The 20,954-nt window shown below is 50.6% G+C and overlaps 1 protein-coding gene and 1 non-coding gene across 2 annotated transcripts in view; both read right to left on the bottom strand.

Annotated features, from left to right (window-relative positions):
• TECPR2 (tectonin beta-propeller repeat containing 2) overlaps nucleotides 1-20,954 on the bottom strand; it is a 108,546-nt gene that overhangs the window by 29,318 nt on the left and 58,274 nt on the right. The window contains exons 12-16 of the mRNA XM_024131145.2: nucleotides 19,027-19,207; nucleotides 17,675-17,816; nucleotides 13,932-14,172; nucleotides 13,165-13,254; nucleotides 11,368-11,601 (exon numbers count right to left, since the gene is read on the bottom strand). Coding sequence (XP_023986913.1) covers nucleotides 11,368-11,601; nucleotides 13,165-13,254; nucleotides 13,932-14,172; nucleotides 17,675-17,816; nucleotides 19,027-19,207 — 888 coding nt within the window. The remainder of the gene's footprint in view (nucleotides 1-11,367; nucleotides 11,602-13,164; nucleotides 13,255-13,931; nucleotides 14,173-17,674; nucleotides 17,817-19,026; nucleotides 19,208-20,954) is intronic.
• On the bottom strand, nucleotides 16,535-16,669 carry LOC112066849 (small nucleolar RNA SNORA70). Its single transcript, XR_002892925.1, has one exon. It is a non-coding gene; the product is annotated as a small nucleolar RNA SNORA70 (small nucleolar RNA).

The raw sequence follows: 20,954 nt of genomic DNA, 5'->3' as shown, positions 1-20,954 counted from the left end.
TCTCCCTCCCTCCCACCGTCCCTATCCCACCCCTCTCGTGGTCACAAAGCACAGAGGTGATCTCCCTGTGCTATGCGGCAGCTTCCCACTAGCTATCTAATTTACATTTGGTAGTGCATATATGTCCCTGCCACTCTCTCACTTCGTCACAGCTTACCCTTCCCCCTCCCCATGTCCTCAAGTCCATGCTCTAGTAGGTCTGTGTTTTATTCCTGTCCTACCACTAATCTCTTCATGACATTTTTTTTTCTTAGATTCCATATATATGTGTTAGCATACGGTATTTGTTTTTCTCCTTCTGACTTACTTCACTCTGTATGCCAGACTCCAGTTCTATCCACCTCATTACAAATAACTCAGTTTCATTTCTTTTTATGGCTGAGTAATATTCCATTGTATATATGTGCCACATCTTCTTTATCCATTCATCTGTTGATGGACAGTTAGGTTGCTTCCATGTCCTTGCTATTGTAAATAGAGCTGCAATGAACATTTTGGTACATGACTCTTTTTGAATTATGGTTTTCTCAGGGTATATGCCCAGTAGTGGGATTGCGGGGTCGTATGGTAGTTCTATTTGTAGTTTTTTAAGGAACCTCCATACTGTTCTCCATAGTGACTGTATCAATTTACATTCCCACCAGCAGTGCAAGAGGGTTCCCTTTTCTCCACACCCTCTCCAGCATTTATTATTTCTAGAGTTTTTGATGATGGCCAATCTGACCGGTGTGAGATGATATCTCATTGTCGTTTTGATTTGCATTTCTCTAATGATTAATGATGTTGAGCATTCTTTCATGTGTTTGTTGGCGATCTGTATATCTTCTTTGGAGAAATGTCTATTTAGTTCTTCTGCCCATTTTTGGATTGGGTTGTTTGCTTTTTTGTTATTGAGCTGCATGAGTTGCTTATAAATTTTGGAGATTAATCCTTTGTCAGTTGCTTCATTTGCAAATATTTTGGCTGCGTAGGGTCTTAGTGGCAGCACGCGGAATCTTCGTTGTGGTGCGTGGGCTTCTCTCTAGTTGCAGCGTGTAGGTTTTCTCTCTTTGGCTGTGGCGTGCAGGCTCCAGGGCACGCGGCTCTCTAGCTGAGGCGCGAGAGATCAATAGTTGTGGCGCGCGGGCTTAGTTGCCCCACGGCACGTGGGATCTTAGTTCCCTAACCAGGGATCGAACCTGTGTCCCCTGCAGTGGCAGGCGGATTCTTTACCCCTGGACCACCAGGGAAGTCCCTCTTTCTGGTAATCTTGATCCTAATTAGAATTAAAATTAACTAACTAAGCCTCCCAGGATCTTCATTTTTCTTTTTACATTTCTCCTTGTTTATTAAACCAATTTTAAGAAGAAAGGAAATGGGAGGAGTCTTCAAAGAGAAATCTGATTAAGTTTATCTGGCAGAAAGAGCAACAGCCCACAGTTACTGACCTGCGTGACAATGATGCACGGCTCTTGCCGCCCCAGCTCATGCGTGAGGCCGTCAGGACGCAGACCCCGGAAGAGAACGTGGAGAAGCCAGGAGGCAAAGGGCAGGCCGCGGCTTGAACCCAGGCCAGACTGACCCTCCCCGCCAGCCACCTCTGATCTCCGGGGCCCCACATCCCGTGAACACGCAGATCTCACACGGTCAGTTCCCTCGCTTTTGACAGATGAACATGCCTGGGTAACCCATGGCTTATCAAGTTATGGAATGTTTTCATCGCCCCAGAAAGTTCCCTCAAGCCCCTTCCTCAAGAAAGTTCTGCCCCTCTGCCCCGAGGTAGCCACTCCTTGGGTCTGGCTTCTTTCACTCAGTGTGATGTTCTGTTCATGACATTCATCCAGTCACTCCTTTTTACTGCTGAGTATGAGTCCACTGCATGTAAACGCCACAGTTAGTGGTGTATCCTACTGATGGGCATTTGGGCCATTTCCACTTTTTGCTATTAGGAGTAAAGCTGCTATCACCATTCCTGCAGAAGACTTTTTTTTGTGAACATGCGTTGTTTTTCTTGAATAACACCTAGGTGGAGCTCCGGGCTATAGGGTAGATATCTGTTTAACATGGAGAGAGACCACCAGTCTTCCCATTTTACACGCCCACACCCTGACCAGCATCCACTTCTGGCACCTCTGTCAGCCATTTTAGCAGGTGTAAAGTGGCATCTTGTCATGGTTTTAATTTGCATTTCCCTGGTAACTAGTGATGTTGAGAATCTTTTAACGTGCTTATGGGGGGCATCTGTATATCTTCTTTTGTGAAGGATCTGTCAAGTCTTTTGCCCGTTTTTTCAAGTTGAATGGCTGGTCTTCTGATGACTAAGTTAGAGGATGACTCATTTTTACTGTAAAGCAGAGGAACAAGGTGGTGCAGCTACATTGACTGGCAGTGCTGCTCTTGGCCACCTCACACAGTTGTCACCGGTATCAGATGACAGCCCATGTGTCTACACCAAAATGTACAGACACGGATCCTGCTATGGGGAAATCTCCTCACATGTGTTTAGCTTAAAAGTATCAACCCACTACTACTGAAAGAATTCTTAGTATTCCTTTGTACATTTTCTGAAGATGATGATTTCTCTTATACTGAAATTAGCTGTATTTTTAAAATCTTTTATAGAATGTCTTACCAGGGAGTTAAAATAGACATCCTAGAGCTCTAACATTACCCATGAAAAGATTTGTAGCGATTCAAATAAAGTACTTTCAGCAGTAAATTCCAGAAACGGCCGAGAAACAAGTTCTAATTTTAAAATGCTAATTAAAAAATAATTTTATGTTGGCGTCGTCAACCTGCCCTAACAGGAACTACAGGTGGCAGCTGCTCATGTGAAGAGAGTTACATGGTGACAAAAACACACTGGGTCAGCACCTCAGAATTAGCAGCGAATAACACCACCACCAGTGAAACACGGAGTTCATGTTACAAGGCAAGCGTTCTTTTAAAACAAACATAAAAGGCTGCTAGAATATACACTTCAGTGTATAAATCAGCTTATTCTGAATTGAAGGGACAGGTCAAAGAAGAACACGTTTAATCGGGGGCCTTTCCGCAGTCTCCTACTTCACAGAGGGTCTCCCAGGCTGCCTGGCGCAGGTGTATGAGGTCAGGGCAGGGGGCAGAGAGCACTGGCCTCCCTGGCTCGTCAGTGTCCCTTGGAGTTAAGCGGGGCCCCGTCACTGGTTCTGGATGGTGGGCTGTGAGCAGAAGGGATCTGTCACTTCTGAACTGAACCATAAAAGAGCTGGCAAGAGGGCCCTGCCTCTCAGCCGTCCCCTGCCGCAGTGACCACAGGGGCAGAGCCACAGAGCACCGCAGGGGGTCACTAAGCCACCACCTGGGAACCACTACCACAACCATCGAAAGTCTGACAGGTCGAGAGCCAACTTCGCGGGAGCAGAAAGCAACCTTCACTGTGCTACATCGCTGGTATTTGGGACTCGTTACTATAACAATATTAGTCCGACTAACACAGACACGCTGCGATTTTCCTGTCTTCCCCCTATTTTGTTTTCCCCTCCCATTAAAAAAAAAAGTTTTAATTACTTTATTCAACAGATGAGACATTTTCCATTTAGGATTACTTTTTTTTTTTTTTTTTTTTTTGCGGTACGCAGGCCTCTCACTGTTGTGGCCTCTCCCGTTGCGGAGCACAGGCTCCGGACGCGCAGGCTCAGCGGCCACGGCTCACGGGCCCAGCCGCTCCGCGGCATGTGGGATCCTCCCGGACCGGGGCACGAACCCGTGTCCCCTGCATCGGCAGGCGGACTCCCAACCACTGCGCCACCAGGGAAGCCCTAGGATTGCTTTTTAAACATATATTTTAGAACAAAAAGTGGCATTTATTTGGTGTTTTACTATTTATAAGACACTTTTCTGCATAAATTACTATATAATATAATCCTATTTGTTACCTAAAGGCACGAACCGACACTGAATATTTCTTCATTAAATGCTGTGGCCAGATGTATTCAATTACAAATTGCATTAGTTTGCTGAACATTCCAGTGCCTGACATGCATATTTATGTGTACTGGGAAATCAAACGTTATGAGGATCTTAAATATCTGCTAAATGATGCAAATTTTCTTCCAAAAACTAGGACTGTCATAAATCATAAAATTCCATATTCAGTCTCTATAACTGGGTTCAGTAGCTAGACATTTAATTGAAGAATTCTCTTAATCTAAGAAATGGAAATCAAAACTACAATGAGGTACCACCTCACACCAGTCAGAATGGCCATGATTAAAAAAAATCTACAAAAAAAAATCCACAAACAGCAAATGCTGGAAAGGATGTGGAGAAAAGGGAACCCTCCTACACTGCCGGTAGGAATGAAAGTTGGTGCAGCCACTATGGAGAACAGTATGGAGGTTCCTCAGAAAACTAAAAATAGAGCTACCATATGACCCAGCAATCCCACTCCTAGGAATATATCCAGACAAAATTGTAATTCACAAAGATACATGCAGAATAAAACAACAACAACAACAAAATAACAACAAAAAGATACATGCACCTCTATGTTCACAGCAGCACTACACACAATAGCCAAGACATGGAAACAACCTAAATGTCCATCGACAGATGAATGGATAAAGAAGATGTGGTACATATATATAATGGACTACTACCCAGCCATAAAAAGATGAAATAATGCCATTTGCAGCAACATGGAGGCAACTAGAGATTATCATACTAAGTGAAGTCAGAAAGAGAAAGACAAATACCATATGATATCACTTACACGTGGAATCTAAAATATGACACAAATGAACCTATCTATTATGAAACAGAAACAGAATCACGGACGTAGAGAACAGACTGATGGTTGCCAAGGCGGGCGGGGGGGGAGGGATGGAGTGGGAGGTTGGGCTAGCCGATGTAAACTATTATATATAGACTGGATGGAAAACAAGGTCCTACTGTATAGCACAGAAAACTATATTCAATATCCTGTGATAAACTGTAATGGAAAAGAATATTTAAAAAAAGAATGTAGGGCTTCCCTGGTGGTGCAGTGCTTAAGAATCCACCTGCCAATGCAGGGGACATGGGTTCGAGCCCTGGTCCGGGAAGATCCCATGTGCCGTGGAGCAACTAGCCCACGCGCCACAACTACTGAGCCTGCGCTCTAGAGCCTGTGCGCCACAGCTACTGAAGCCCACGTGCCACAACTACTGAAGCCCACACGCCTAGAACCCATGCTCCGCAACAATGAGAAGCCACCACAATGAGAAGCCCGCGCGCCGCAACGAAGAGTAGCCCCCGCTCGCCGCAACTAGAGAAGCCCGCGTGCGGCAACAAAGACCCAACACAGCCAAAAATAGATAAATAAATAAAATAAATAAATTTAAAAAAAATTAAAATGCTAAAATAAAAAAGTATATATAACTGAATCACTTTGCCGTTAAGCAGTAATTTACACAACACTGTAAATCAACTATACTTCAATTAAAAAAAAAAAAGAGAGAGCGATAAAGAATTCTCCTAATCTAATCACAAAATAGCAAGTGACTTGGTAATTTGTATAGGAGCAGAAAAGAGAGATGCTACATCTTAAAAAAAGAAATTAAAGGCAGGAATCATGTTCATGACTTGATACTTTGCTAAAGACATGCCTGAAATTGAAATGTCTGCTTGCAATGTAAAGACTGGTGACATTCCAGACTTCACAATACCTGGAGCTGCCCAAGGCCAGTGCCAGCATGAGGTAGACTGGATCACGTTTTCAGCACTGGGAAGATGGGCTTTTGTTTCTTCTTTTCAGTGTCAGAACGCTTGTACAGGCCAGGACTGAAAGGGAACCAGGTAAAGCACATCTCTGAACAGCTCTGATAAAGCCAGCATCTCCTACCCTCATGCCCTGGGCAGGCAGATGGCAACCTGGAGCTGGACTGATGAATTACAGGTGAAGACATATTGTACCTGCTGTTAAGACAGTTTTATCTGTGATTATCAGTAACAAGGAATCAAAACTCATATCCCAGAATCAGCTAGAAATGGAGTTACAAACAACGACGGACTGCCCTGACAGTCCGATTTCCTGCTGCGCGTGGATGTGGCCATGCACGAGGCCCCTGCCGGCAGAGCCCCTCCACCTCCACGTGGAAACTCCTCGCAGGTCAGACCGAAATGACTGTTGGGACAGAGTAGGAGCAGGATGCTCAGGGAGAAGCCCCAGGATGGGGATGCTGACTGAAGTAGGCAAGAGCAGGGAGGACACTCTAGGCCATGGGAAGCGAGGTGACCCCAGGGGCCTAGACGGGCCTGGCACACAGGGAAGAGCGACGGCGGGTGGCTGGAGCCCCGCTGCACGAGGCCCTCGAAAGGCAGGCTGGGTCAGGCTGACAGGGCACCAGGTGCTACCCCGAAGACTGGAACTTGATTGCAGGGGGTCGAGGGCACAGCCCAGGAGCCGTGTTTTAGGAGGAGAGCTCGGGCAACCATGGCAGGAGGTGGGCACACCTGGAGCCATGAGGCGGCTATGGCAGTGCAGGTGTGGAGGGGGAGCTCTAACCCTGGCAGTGGCGGGAGGGAAGCAGAAGGTAAGACAGCCCAGAGATCTTCTGGGGTAGGTGGAAGAGACGCTGCCAACCACACTGGCTGGCAGAGAAGCAAAAACAGCCAGAGGGAATTCTGCCCTTTCCAGCAGAATTTAATGGAACAGAGGAGTGAAGTCAGGAAAAAGAGTACATTTTGGACCATGAACAAAATGAAAAGGCAGCCTACTGAATGGAAAAAATGTTTGCAAATAGTATGTCTGATAAAGGGTTAATATCCAAACTCTGTAAAGAACTCAGACAAATCAATATCAAATAAACAAACAATCCAATTAAAAAATGGGCAGAGGGCCTGAATAGGCATTTTTCCAAAGAAGACATACAGATGGTCAACAGGCACATGAGAAGATGCTCAACATCACTAATGATCAGGGAAACGCAAATCAAAACCACAATGAGATAGAACCTCACACCTATCAGGATGGCCATCATCAAAAAGACAACAGAGGGGCTTCCCTGGTGGCGCAGTGGTTGAGAGTCCGCCTGCCGATGCAGGGGACACGGGTTCGTGCCCCGGACCGGGAAGATCCCACATGCCGCGGAGCGACTGGGCCCGTGAGCCATGGCCGATGAGCCTGCGCGCCCGGAGCCTGTGCTCCGCAACGGGAGAGGCCCGCATACCAAAAAAAAAAAAAAAAAAAAAAAAGACAACAAGGGACTTCCCTGGTGGTCCAGTGGCTAAGACTTCGAGCTCCCAATGCTGGGGGCCCAGCTTCGATCCTGGTCAGGGAACTAGATCCCACATGCACTGCACCAACTAAAGATCCTGCATGCCACAATGAAGATCCCGCACGTGGCAACAAAGATCCTGCGTGCTGCAACTAAGACATGGTGCAGCCAAAAAAAAAAAAAACCATTTAAAAAGACAACAAATAACAAGTGTTGACAAGAATGTGGAGGAAAGGGAACCCTGTTGGTGGGAATGTAAACTGGTGCAACCACTATAGAAAACATTACGGAGGTTCCTCAAAAAATTAAAAATAGGACTATCATATGATCCAGCAATTCCACTCTTGGGTATTCATCTGAAAAAAACGAAAACATTAATTTGGAAAGATATATGCACCCCAGTATGCTGTTCACTGCAGCATTATTTACAATAGCCAAGATATGGAAGCAACGTAAGTGTCCATCAACAGATGAATGGATAAAGATGTGTGGTGTGTGTGTGTGGGGGTGTGTGTGTGTGTGTGGTGTGTGTGTGTGTGGTGTGTGTGGGGGTGTGTGTGTGTGTGTGTGGTGTGTGTGGTGTGTGTGTGTACACACACACAATGGAATATTACTCAGCCTTAAAAAAGAATGAAATCCTGCCATCTGCAACAATGTGGATTGATCTGGAGAGTGTTATACCTAGTGAAACGTCAGACAGAGAAAGACAAATACTGTATGTTTCACTTACATGTGGAATCCAAAAAACCAAAATAAATGAACAAATACAACAAAACAGAAATAGACTCACAGATTCAGAAAACAAACTAGTGGTTACCAGAGGGGAGTAGGAAGCGGGAGAGGGGCAAAACAGGTGAAGGGATTAAGGGATACAAACTACCACTTAAAAAGCAAATTAAGGACTTCCCTGGTGGCGCAGTGGTTAAGAATCCACCTGCCAATGCAGGGGACATGGGTTCGAGCCCCGGTCCAGGAAGATCCCACATGCCGCGGAGCAACTAAGCCCATGTACAACAACTACTGAGCCTGCGCTCTAGAGTCCACGAGCCACAACAACTGAGCCCACACGCCACAACTACTGAAGCCCACGCGCCACAACTACTGAAGCCCGCGCGCCTAGAGCCCACGCTCCGCAACAAGAGAAGCCACGGCAATGAGAAGCCTGCGCACCGCAACGAAGAGTAGCTCCCGCTCGCCGCAACTAGAGAGAACCCGCGTGCCGCGACGAAGACCCAACGCAGCCAAAAATTAATAAATAGATTTAGAAAAAATCAAAAAAATTTTAAATTAAAAAAATAAAAAGCAAATTAATTACAAAGATGTAACATACAGCACAGGGAATATAATCAATAGTAATAACTTTGTATGGTGCGAAATCTATAAAAATACCCAATCACTATATTGTACACCTGAAGCTAATATAATATTGTACGTCAACTATACTTCCAAAGAAAAAAAAGTGCATCTGGGAAAGAGAAGTTTGCTACTGAACAGAACCCTCACATGTAGAACCACAGTCTTGAAAAGGCTGTGCTTCCTTTCACTGCTGTGGGCACCACCATGGCCAAATTTTAAAAGAACAACGGAGCATCCCAGGTAACCCCAGGCAAGTAGGCAAGGCAGCACTAACGTTACCTGCGCTACTACACTCTCTGTTCACTACTCTCCGATGAGCGCTGCCGGATGGCAGCCTGCCACGGACGCTGGCTGGGAGCACACACCTGAACTCAAAATCTGCATCCCCTAATACAAATAATACTTTTCTTAGAAACCCGGATTCACCGGTTCGTCCCACAGGCTACACAGACCATCCCTGCGAAGAGCCAAACAACAGAGCAGCTGGTGGCCCTGACCTGCCTTTCGCCGGCCCCACCCTGGCGCGCGGAAGGCCAGCACCCCTTGCGCTGTTCCCTGCCCGCCTCCCCCGCCGCCAACTCTGGACGTGCTTCGTTCTCCCAAGACGTGCAGAGAACGGTAAAAAGAGGTCTTCATCCACCCTCTCAGCATCGGCCAGTAACCCAGATAAACAAAACCCAGAGCTCAGGGCAGGAAAAAGACTAAGCAAGGCAGAGCTTCCTGGTCTCGGCCCCCGTCATGCACAGCGCCAGGCCCGAGCGAGAACCACCCCTCCCCCAGCAGCGGGAGGGGCTGGGCAGCTTTTAGGCCGTCACACCTGCCTGAGACAGGTTGCGTTTGCACACGATGCTTACCTGCACCATCTCCCTGGGGCGGGGACTGCCGTTACCCTCAGAAAGGTGAGGACTGAGGTTTCCAGGGGCCCGGGGCCCGGCTCTGCGTGCGGCTAGCACCGCTCCCACTGCAGCCCTGCCTCTGCCGGGAGCCCCGCTCCTGGGCCCAACCACCTCACCTGCGGTCTGTGTGACCCACTCCAGGCCTGGCTGGACTGCGGACGGTCCTGCAGGCAAGAGGCAGGGTGGCTCTGTGAAAGCCTGCCGTTCTCGGCTCCCGCACCCCTGCCCCCAGCAGGCAAGGAAAGCCAAAGCACAACCTGGACTCAGGGTGGCCCTGTCTGGCCCCTCCCGCTCTGAAAGCTGAGTCACTCCCCTTGAAAGAACGGCCACCGACCCCAGGGAAACCCAGCCAGCCGCCTCAGAGGCCTGTAACACTCTGGCCAGCGCGCCAGCGCGGGAGGACTGGACTGAACGGGAAGGGAGGCGTGAGCTGTGGGCCGGAGCCCGGAGGCCAAGCCGCGCTCGAGGCCGTTCTCTCGGCACGTGCTGCGGCACGGCGGCCTCCTCTGAGCGGTGGTGCCGGGCAGCGAGCTCTGCTTCTGACCCGGAGGGGGCAAGGGCAGGGCCCCCAGCGCTCCCAGGATCCTGCAGCGAGGAGGACACCAAGCTCGCCCTGGCCCTTTTACCTCCAGAAATTCCCAAACCGCTCTGCTTGGGGGCCAAAGGAGGATGGCTCAGGCCCACAGGATCTCTGAACCAAGGAAAGGCTCCCTGGGGCAGGCGGGAAGGCGGCCCCGCGCTGGCAGGCAGAGCCACGGCCAGCGGCAGCCTCGCTGGTCCATCACCATCGATGATGGCGGCTGGCGGGGGCTCTCAGAAGCTGAACTGTGACGGGCCTTGGGGCTGGGATTAGGTTCAAAACACAGGGTGCGAGTGAGGCCAAAAGCATAACCAAAATGACCCTGGAAAATGCCTACCTGTGGGACAGAGCTTGCTTCTTTAGTGGAGAACCAACCTGCTTCTTTAGCTAAGCTGGGCTGTATTTGGGGGCCTCGTGGGACAAAAGAACGACGATACCTCTGCACATCATGGGATGGTGAGAGGCCCGTCAGCTGGAGACGCGGCCAGGGGCTGCCAGGGCGGGAGGTGGACAAGGCGTCCTCCCTTCCCTTCTTGCCTTCTTTGTCCTTTTTTTTTTTTTTCAAATGAGTACATGTGGTTGAATTCTCAAATGTTAAATGCTTGTTAAATTCCATTCTATCACCTAACAAACAAAATACTGGTTATCAGTTCACCGAAACGGGAAACCGTTGGGCAGGGAAGTATTCCTAAGGCTCGCATGGACTCTGGAGCTGCCTGGCGCAGCCTGCACCTTCTGACAGCCACACCTGCCCATCTGCCCAGGGGGTAACCTGAGGGTGCGGGCTCCTTCTGCCATCGTACTCCTTGGCACAGGAATGAATGATTTATCAAGAGCCTCAGGCTGCGTGGCTGCCCTGCAGCCCTGTCGGGGAGACTCAGAGAAGGGCGGCAGCAAGAGGCGGCACACCCCTCCAGCGCAGGGAGGACCGGGCACTCTCCTGGCCGCGGGCCGTGGACCCTGGGGCCCCCACACGGAGAGGGCACAAAGCAACTGCCACATTCAGACAGACCAGCAGAGGCAGCTGCATCCACAGTACCCTCTCGAGCACGTCTTACAGCAGCTTTCTCTGAGTTCATGCTCCTCCTGGGTTCTGCAAACCCTGTGACCCGTAAAGCGTGGCAAAGAAAAGCTCCTCACAAAATTCTTAAGAGGCCCATTACCCTGCAAGAGCGGCTAATCGACCTCCTGAAATCCAGCAACCGACCAAGCAGCCTACAAGAATTCACAAAAGTTGAACACAGGGCCCCGGGAAGCGGGTGGGACACCCCTCCTGATGAGGCTGGAAGGCAGGGTCTGGCAGCGGGGGCAGGCATACCTAGCTGCGAGAGGTCCAGCCTCGTCCAGTGCATGCCCGTGGGGCAGCTCGCGGACAGCGTCCGGATGAACACCTGGCCGAGGCTGTCCAGGGCCCACAGGGCATCTTGGCAGGCGGCGTAGGCCCTCATCTCGGCGTCGGGGGGCAGCTGCACGGTGCACGGGCGTGACTGGGCGTGCTGGGCGCTGACGCGGCACAGGTCCTTGCTGCTCTGGCAGAGCCACAGGGAGCTTCCTGCGGAAAGGTCACGGCGTCACCGGCGAGGCTCTCGGGGCAGCCTTTGCCTTCAGAGGCTGGTGGCCCAGCTCCCACCCTCACCGCCCCCACCTCGGGGAAGGAGCAGCCAGGACTTGGGGACGCACCGAGACCAGCCAGTTCATAGGAAACAAGCCTGACATACTTGAAAGAAATGAAAGGAAGCTGGGCTAACGAGACCTTAGGAGACCCACAACGTTGCCTCGGAGGCCCGGACCTTGGACGTCGTATAACGGACTGGGAAGCGTTCAACTTGGTGTGTTAACCAGTGTCCTAGAGGGAGCAAGGTCGGCAGTGCCTCGGAAGGACGGCACCGAGGAACCTCCCGTCCTGGTGGCAGGGTGAGGGGAGGGCTGGCGGGGTGGAGGCTGCTGGAAAAAGCCCGGAAAGCTGGAAAGCCTTTTCTTCCCATCGTCACCTCAAAATTACATGCTTTCATTCTCTCCCCCATTTTTAGAGTCAGTCCTTCAGGTTTAATTCACTTTAAAATGCAAACCACACTTGGGGAAGTTAAAACCTCAGTCAGAATATATTATCTAAAATATATCGAAAACTTGGGACCAGTTATGGTCTGGAATTCAAAATTACCTGAGGCCTTGAAAACATAAGGTAATGGGAATGCCATACGTCTACGGAACGGCCCGGGAGCCAGGCAGTACCCCTCCCCGCCACCCACGAAGTGCAGCGACGTTCCTGCGGCGAGACGCGTCGCAGTCACGGTCAGCAGGACAGACGAAGGCTTAAGGAGCCCCCCGTCAGCTCAGGTCAGGTTTTGCTGCCGAGTGATTCGAGCCAAGCCTGGGGAAGAACCTACGGTTTGCAGAGCTTACTCACTGCACACCTGCGGTCACAACGCTCTGGGGAGGAAGCACTTTACTGTACTGACCAAGTTCTGCGCGTCCTAGCGGGACTACGGGCTCAAACTCGCCAACTGCTCCCTCTGAACCAGAGGCCCCCGACATCCTCTCACCTGACCCTCAGCGCGATCCTGGGAGGAGGCTTCGGCCTCCGCTGGGGCCGCCTGACTGCCCCAGCTCCCAGCTCCCGGGGAAGCTGCACTGCCTCTCCCGGCTCCAAACCCCAAGCTGTGGTCAGGGCTTTGGGAGGTCTGCCTTACCAGGGGCATGACAGTGGGACTTAGGCCAGCCAGAGGCTGTAAAGCAGCCTGTGAGGAGGTGACAGAATTCACAGGGGAAATGGCCAGGTACCCAGAGAAGCCTGGTGCCTACTGGCCCTGTGCTATGGTCCTGAGACGTGTCGCTGAAGTCAACAGCTGCCGGCCTCAGCGGTCACACTGTACACTCCCCTCCTTCGGAAGGACGGCTCGCCTCCAGACCCACTCAGATCACCACGCCAGATCCTTCTCTCCTGGGCAGGCCTATCCAGCTTCGGGGGCCCTCGGCTCAGCCAACGAGGGCTGCTGGCCTGTGACACCACCGCATCCAGTCCCTGAGGGCCCCACGGCCACGCTCCCGCCCCAGCTAGGCCACGTCAGACCATGGTTTTAACTGTTCAACCCGTGCACTGCGCTCCCCAACCAACCTTCCTTTGTGGGAGCAGCGGAAGCCAACACAAAGGCCCACTTTGTGGCAGAAGCTGTCCCCCGGGGAACAACATTATTCCAGTAAGTGCCTAGAAAGAATAACGGGAAGAGTATGTTAAAGAAAGAAGAAACAAAAACCACAGGTGCTTCAGAACTTTAGTTCTAGACTACAACTGGTCTTCAAAACCCCTTACAGCTGGTTCTAGAGTGTCCTCAAAGTAGGAGACCCGAGCCAGCACTGCAAGAGCCAGCCCGACAGGCAGAGCACCGTCTAGCCCGGGGTCGGGGGAGGCCACGCAGGGGGAGAAGAGCTGGAGAAAATTCACGAAGCTGTGTTCACCCAAAGAAATGAAGCCCCAGTGGGTAAATGTGGATTTACACCTACGTTTCCAGATCTGGTCAGAGCCTTGCATTTTCAACAGTGCGATAATTTTTTCCACTAGGCTCTTTAGGAATGGGAGGATTTTTTCATTTAGCTGGAAATTATTAACACAGAAACGAGCTCCGTGTGCTCTTCTTATAGCCTAATAGGTTCCTAATGGGAACTGATGGCACACCATCCAGACACGGGTACCCAAGTCGCAGGAATGACAGACTAAAAGGAGGGAACTGATAGAAAGCAGAGGGAACGCCTCCGTTCCAGACACTTCATACCACTGGCACTAAGTTATCTTTTCCACTTGAGGTCATAAAGCTTTTCCTTAAATGCTGGCTCTAAAGAGGAGCTGCCTATCAAGCCGGCGTGGAAATGAAGTGATTCACCCACCGATGAGACTTCCTCTAGAGACGTGGATTTCATTCTTGCCCGAGGAGATCCAGACGCCGCTGCTGTTGACCCCTAGGAGGCTCGGCTGGCACTGGAGCTGCTGAGACCACAACGCCATGCGCAGTTTATCCGCCACCTTCTCGACAGGCACCTGGGCCGCTGTGGCCACCGAGTGTGTGGCGTGGATTATGGTCTGGAACAAGCTGCACTGGTCAAACACCACATAGTCGGTGATGCTCACCTGGAGGGAAGACGGGCAGACACCCTGCTCTCAGTGCAGTTACACGCGCCCTCTGCGCGCTCGCTGCCTGAGACGTAAGGGCCCGGCCCCCACCCGTCAAACACCCAAGTACCCACGTGCATGTGCACATCTGTGTGAGGACTGGAGAGGAGTGTGGCAGGGCACCCCCGCTGCGGACTGTGATTACTTCCGGGGGGTGGACTCAGGGGGGGAAAACGTTCACCTTTCATTTTACACACTTTTCTATTACATGGACCTGTTACAAAGAGCATGCGCTGTTTTTATGATTATCACCCCCTCGCACCCTATAAGTCTTCTACTATAATCAGTGAGAAAGGATTCTTTTGTTTTTAAAATTTAGGAATTTCTAATGGACAAGTGTACAATACTTAGGATCATAATACGGATTTTAAAAGGTAGTGTAAGTAGGGTGATGAAGCAATTCATGACCTAACTGGGACTGTTAATAATCATGCGAGAACAAGAGCACAGACAGGGCCTGTCCTGGACGTGCAGAACGCACCCGGGCGCAGACTCTGGACACGCTTCTCTCACATTTCTGCAAGAGATCTCTCTCCAAGGTGCTGCCCTCTAAGGAACCCTCTCCCTTGCCGGCCAGCTCTGGCTGTTAGAAAGCTCTCTGGCTCTGAGTGACTTTCCACGTACTTCTGCCCTGCCGGGTTGGGTTACAGAGAACGTCACCGCCCTACGCCTAGGACAGCCTCGTGCAGGCCACACTCCCAGGTCACGCACAGCGAAGTGCTGAGTGAAAGTGACATAACTTAGGATAGGGAACTTAACGTATAATAAACAAAACACACAAAAAGGAAACTATTATAAAAACCAGCACTGTAGCGCATGTGCAACTGCGGCCCTTCTTACCTGTGAGAGGGCTCGCGCTGACCGCAAGCCGCCGCCCGCACTGAGGTTTAAGCAAACGGTGGCAGCGCGTCAGCCCCGCGGCCGTGCTGCGGAGCCCGCGGCCCTGCTCCGCTTGAAGAGCAGAGCACGTGCCAGCCTGGCTGGGCGGACTCCATCAGAGCCCACAGGACGCTGGGCAGGTACCTGGGCACCGGTGCCACGTTGCCGTGTCATGGCCCGGGAGCTCTGCCCCTCCTCGGGGTGTATGACGCCAGGCCACACACAAAGTCTGTGACAGGCTCAGTCCCAGCACCCAGGATTGGCAGATAAGCAGGATGCAAATTAACAAAACGAAGAGAAAGGTGTAACAGCCAAACATAATGCTGGCTCTAGCACTACAGAGAAATCAATCTTATGGTAAATAAAATAACTCTGTTTCCAAACACCTCAGAGATGATTCTGTCAAATTTCTCTGAAGACAATGTTCTGAATATTATGATAAAATGATAACTAGTTTTCTTTAGGCTACTTAAAGACAATTTAGTACATATAGTACAATACACTTGAGGGTGTGTGTGTGTGTGTGTGTGTGTGTGTGTATAAAACCATATAATATGGTTGCAAATACACGGAGGATAATTTTGAATCAATTGTATAACTTTTCAAATAGTACCTGGCATATTAAATTAGAGACTCTGTATATACACACATACTCATCAAAGAGCAAACACAACTTACTTTTCCACATCCTCATCTGAAAGACCTGAGAGCAGCCACTGGAAGACCTGCCCTCGATGAGGCAAGTCTAAGGCAACAATAACACCTGAACCAATCAATGGAGACAGAACACTCAAGAGCTGCTGTGTACCCCACAGCCACCGATGCCAGCACAGCCTTACCTGCCACGCTGGGGGACCACGGGTGCTACATTTACACTGAATGGTGCCAAAAGGGCAAAAGTTAGCTTGATTATACCTTACTACTTCTTTCTTTCTTTTTTTAAAATTTCTTTTTGTTTATTTATTTTCGGCTGCATTGGGTCTTCGTTGCTGCGCGCGGGCTTTCTCCAGTTGCGGTGAGCAGGGCTACTCTTTTTTTTGACAAGAAAGTAGGGTTTATTGGTGGGCATGGGTAGGGAGGGGGCAGCGCCAAGGCTCTCACGAGTGCAGGCCCCGCCATTTGTCCAGGGGGCCACGATTAGGGATGTACTTGACCCCACAGCCATCTGGGATGAGCCGCTTTTCCGCCACCATGTTTTCAAATTCATCTGCATTAAACTTAGTAAATCCCCGCTTCTTGGAGACGTGGATCTTCTGGCGGCCAGGGAACTTGAACTGGGCCCTGCGGAGGGCCTCAATCACATGCTCCTTGTTCTGCAGCTTTGTGCGGATGGACATTATGACCTGGCCACTGTGCCCTGGGGCTTTCCAAAGGCACCGCGCACACCTGTCTGGAGCCTAGGTTGGGGACAGCGTGCCAGTCATGAATGTCCACTGGAAAGGGCTGTCTCCAGGGTCCCTTAGGGCAACCCATACAGGCAACAGGCTGCATACACTACCGAGGAAGCTTCTGTTTGCAGCCATTGCGCACCGGGCCCCCATGGGGAAAAGAGCACAGTCGGCTTAACTGGCTGCAAAGGGCTACTCTTGGTTGCGGTGCGCGGGCTTCTCACTGCAGTGGCTTCTCTTGTTGTGGAGCACGGGCTCTAGGCACGCGGGCTTCAGTAGTTGTGGGTCGCAGGCTCTAGAGCGCACGCTCAGTAGTTGAGGCGCATGGGCTCAATAGTTGTGGTCTGCTGACTCTAGAGCGCAGGCTCAGTCGTTGTGGCACACGGGCTTAGTTGCTCCGCGGCATGTGGGATCTTCCCGGACCAGGGCTCGAACCCATGTCCCCTGCACTGGCAGGCGGATTCTTAACCACTGCGCCACCAGGGAAGCTCCTACCTTACTATTTCTCAAAGTGTTTACTTTTCTGGGGGCATGTGGGAAAATTCCCCTTTCTTCCTTGAAATACCATTTACTTACGAGGCCTTCTGTACAAGCAGAGATAGTGAATTTTAATTGTGGGTTGGGTTTTTCACATCTATTGTCTAATCTCTTTTCTTCTTCGTACATTCCTCCAGAATTAATCATTATTATTATCTAGGTCTTCAAATGGCTGTCACTGGATTTATCTGGCATATAATGACAAATTTCTAAATAACACCAAAATTAAAAAATAAATAAACAAAGCCTACATATTTAAGCAAAGAGAGCTTCACAAGTTACGTCCTGTGATGAAATCCCTGATAATTCTTTTTTTTTAAAAATTGAAGTCTAGTTGATTTACAATGTTGTGTTAGCTACTGCTGTACAGCAAAGTGATTCAGGTATACATATGCATACGTTCTTTTTCTTTTAATATTCTTCTCCATTATGGTCTATCATAGGGTATTGAATACAGCAGAGCCTTGTTGTGCCCTGATATTTCTAGTGTGCTCAAATACAGCAAAGCCTAACTCATCCAACAGTAAGAGCGAGCATTGTTTACTTACTCCGAGCCCCTGATCTCTTCAGGGAAAAGAGAGGGGCCGTGAGAGGGAGAGCGGAGCGCCCGACTGAGGGAGGCGCCCAGGCTCGCGGCCCGGGAGCTCAACACCTACTTGCCACCAGTGGTCGTCGTCCCCCTGGGGCTTCTTGGAAACGACGCCAGTTCTGAACCACAGGCGTCCTCGGATGTCCAGGGCCCACAGGGTCTGTTGGTCCCCGAGAGTGATACAGACAGGTTCCAAAGCCTGCCTTTCGCTGGAAACGAGGAAGAGAGCGTGGAGTCAGCACCCACATTCATGGCCCCCAGCGCGCCTAGGATGCCGGCATCAAGCGTCCTGGGGGGCTCGGTGTGGGACAAGAGACAAGTTCCGGGGAAGGAAGCTGGAGTTTCCGAGTTAAACGACTGTGCGATGATATACACTGTTCCAAAGCGAGGGGGCGTCTGAAAGACTCCCTGAAGGCCCGGGACGGTAGGGGGAGCTCTTAAGGGAAACGAACCCAGGGAAGAAGAGAGCAGGCGCGTGGGGGATTCCAGCCCCGAGTGGCCCCGGGGCCCATCTCCCCACCCCTGCCTTCACCAATTAAGCGAACAGAAACTCCGCAGCGTGCCAGGCTGTGTTGGGCAGCTGCAGCCTGGCAGGCGCTGCCCACTCTGCGGGCAATGCCCTCCTCCCACCCAGCCGGTGACGTCCCCGCCAGCTTCAAGGCTGAGCTGTGGGTCCACTCTGCACAGCGCCTGCCTGACCTCTGCAGGGGGAGCCAAGGCGTCCTCGGTGCTGCGCGTCCCTCTCCGGCTCAGGACCATCTACACTAACTGGCGCTAGTTGCCCCAGATGGGGAGCTCTTCGAGGGCAGGGCAGGGTCACGTTCACTCAGCGCTCACAACAGGTGCGTACTCAACTTTACTGGGTTGCTCAATTCAAACCGAGACTATCCTTATCTAATTTTTCTAAAGACTACTGATAATTTCACACCAGCAAAATGATCTGACAGTAATTCTTTAATTAAAATTTTCACTGGTAGAAAGTAACCAAATAAACTGCAATTCAGAGATTAATTTCAACTGACTAGGAGGATAATAAAGAAAAATATTTGGCCCTAAGTCATCTGAGACTCTAAACAGAAACTATCTGACACTGGGCAGTTCCCTAGAAAGACCATCATGAGAGACTCGTGACCGTGTGGGGCTTGAGATTACACATGAGGGAAGTAACATTTTTAAAACTGAGCTCTGACCCAATGTCCAGTCTGCCAGTCAGAAGGAGGCAGAGCGTAGCGTCTTCAAGGTCAGGCTGCTGAAATTGGCTCTGGCAATCCCAGAGAAAACCACGACCTTGGAAACCTTCAGGGAACCAGCTCTGCCCAGGAGAGGCTCACAAGGGTCCCTTAAGAAGAGACAAGTTGACAAAGGACAGACAGTGGGACAAACAGGATGCTGAAAATGGGTCTGCTCCTCCCCCGATACCTGACGATGTCACATTTCCAGTGCTCCCCTTCAGGACAGAAGCTGCTTACACCCTCCCGGTACAGGAGGACTCTCTGCTCCGTCAGCGCCCACACCACGCTGTTTCGGGCTGCGACCTGGGACAGTGGGTATGGACAGTCAACCTTTACGGCTCTGGCACAGGGGCGATCCACGCTGAGACCTGCCGGGGAGAAGGACGGGAAGCCCCCAAAGACACATAATGAGGACTTCACACCTCATTTTCATTCTGTTTGCTTATTTTTCTTTTTTGGTATTTTGCTATATCCTTTCATAATAAGTACTTTCTCTTTTTAAGGTCTAGTCAACATAAAATAGTTAGATTGTGCTTAAATATAATATCCATCTGAACTGTTTTCAGGTGCTCTTTGAAAACTGGAGGAATAACAATTCCGAATCCTCTGGTGTCCCAAAGTAGCTAAAAATGTTCCGAACGAACGTGAAAGCCCAGTGCAGGAGAGCAGCCAGCTCCAGAGCCAGGAGGGCCCAGGCCGAGAGGAGCCAGTACCAAGGGACGTCTTCTGTGGCTACGCCCCTTGGAGCCTCAGCTGCCACTGGACCCACAGGGATCTGAGGGCTCCAGGCATCCTCTGCAGAGCACCTCCAACAGGGTGGTTCCCCTCCCCCTGCTTTGTATGTGGTACACGGGGTTGCCACTACTAAAATGAAAACCCCGAATTTCCTAGATGGAAGGTGAGGGCCAGAGCTCAGGGTCCCCGACTCCCCATCCAGGGCTCTTCCCCCGCCTCTTTGCAACCTCTGTCTAACAAGCTTCAAGGCCACTCCTAAGGGAGCTGGCACAACAGCTGTTACCTAAAACCCCGTATTATTCCGCAGCCTCAGCCTGCAGTCAGGTCTCGGAACTCAGCATGCTCCCTGCCTATGCTATCACAGTCCTTGGTCTGCATTTCCTCAAACTCAACTAGGTAGGAATCACCTCCTGAACGTCTTACACTGAAAACCCTCAGGACAACCCTGGAGACTCTAACCCAGTAGCTCTGGGTGGTTTGAGCTTGTCTGCAACCACTGCCCAGGTGACTCCTAAGGCCCTCCTCACCCCCAGGCCAGAAGCACCCTGTTTCCCCAGCAGGAACGAAACTCAGATGCCACTGGAAGTTGGACATGCGTATGCTCTTCCAGCTATTTTTCACTTTCAAGGGAGACATAGGAACCAGGCTGGAGAGACCAGGGCCTGCATGTGGCCCAGAACTGGCCAGGCTGCCCTCTGGGCTCAAGCAGGAGCTGCTAGGATGCCGGCTCTCCCACATCTGAGAGCAAGCCAGATGTTCAAGGGCTTTCAATCTCAGAGAATCGAATATTTGCAAACGAAGCAACTGACAAAGGATTAATCTCCAAAATCTACAAGCAGCCCATGCAGCTCAATACCAAAAAAAACAAACAACCCAATCCAAAAATGGGCAAAAGACCTAAATAGACATTTCTCGAAAGAAGACATACAGATGGCCAACAAACACATGAAAAGATGCTCAGCATCACTAATCATCAGAGAAATGCAAATCAAAACTACAATGAGGTGTCACCTCACACCGGTCAGAATGGCCATCATCAAAAAATCTACAAACAATAGGGCTTCCCTGGTGGCACGGTGGTTGAGAGTCCACCTGCCGGGGACGCAGGTTTGTGCCCCGGTCTGGGAAAATCCCACATGCCGTGCTGAGCCTGTGCGTCTGGAGCCTGTGCTCCGCAACTGGAGAGACCACAACAGTGAGAGGCTGCGTACCGGAAAAAAAAAAAAAAAAATCTACAAACAATAAACGCTGGAGAGGGTGTGGAGAAAAGGGAACCCTCTTGCACTGCTGGTGGGAATGTAAATTGATACAGCCACTATGGAGAACAGTATGGAGGTTCCTTAAAAAACTAAAAATAGAGTTACCATATGACCCAGCAAT

Source organism: Physeter macrocephalus, chromosome 11 (genome assembly GCF_002837175.3).
Source record: "Physeter macrocephalus isolate SW-GA chromosome 11, ASM283717v5, whole genome shotgun sequence".
In the NCBI taxonomy this organism is placed as follows: domain Eukaryota; kingdom Metazoa; phylum Chordata; class Mammalia; order Artiodactyla; family Physeteridae; genus Physeter; species Physeter macrocephalus.
This window is presented reverse-complemented; position numbering and strand designations above follow the sequence as displayed.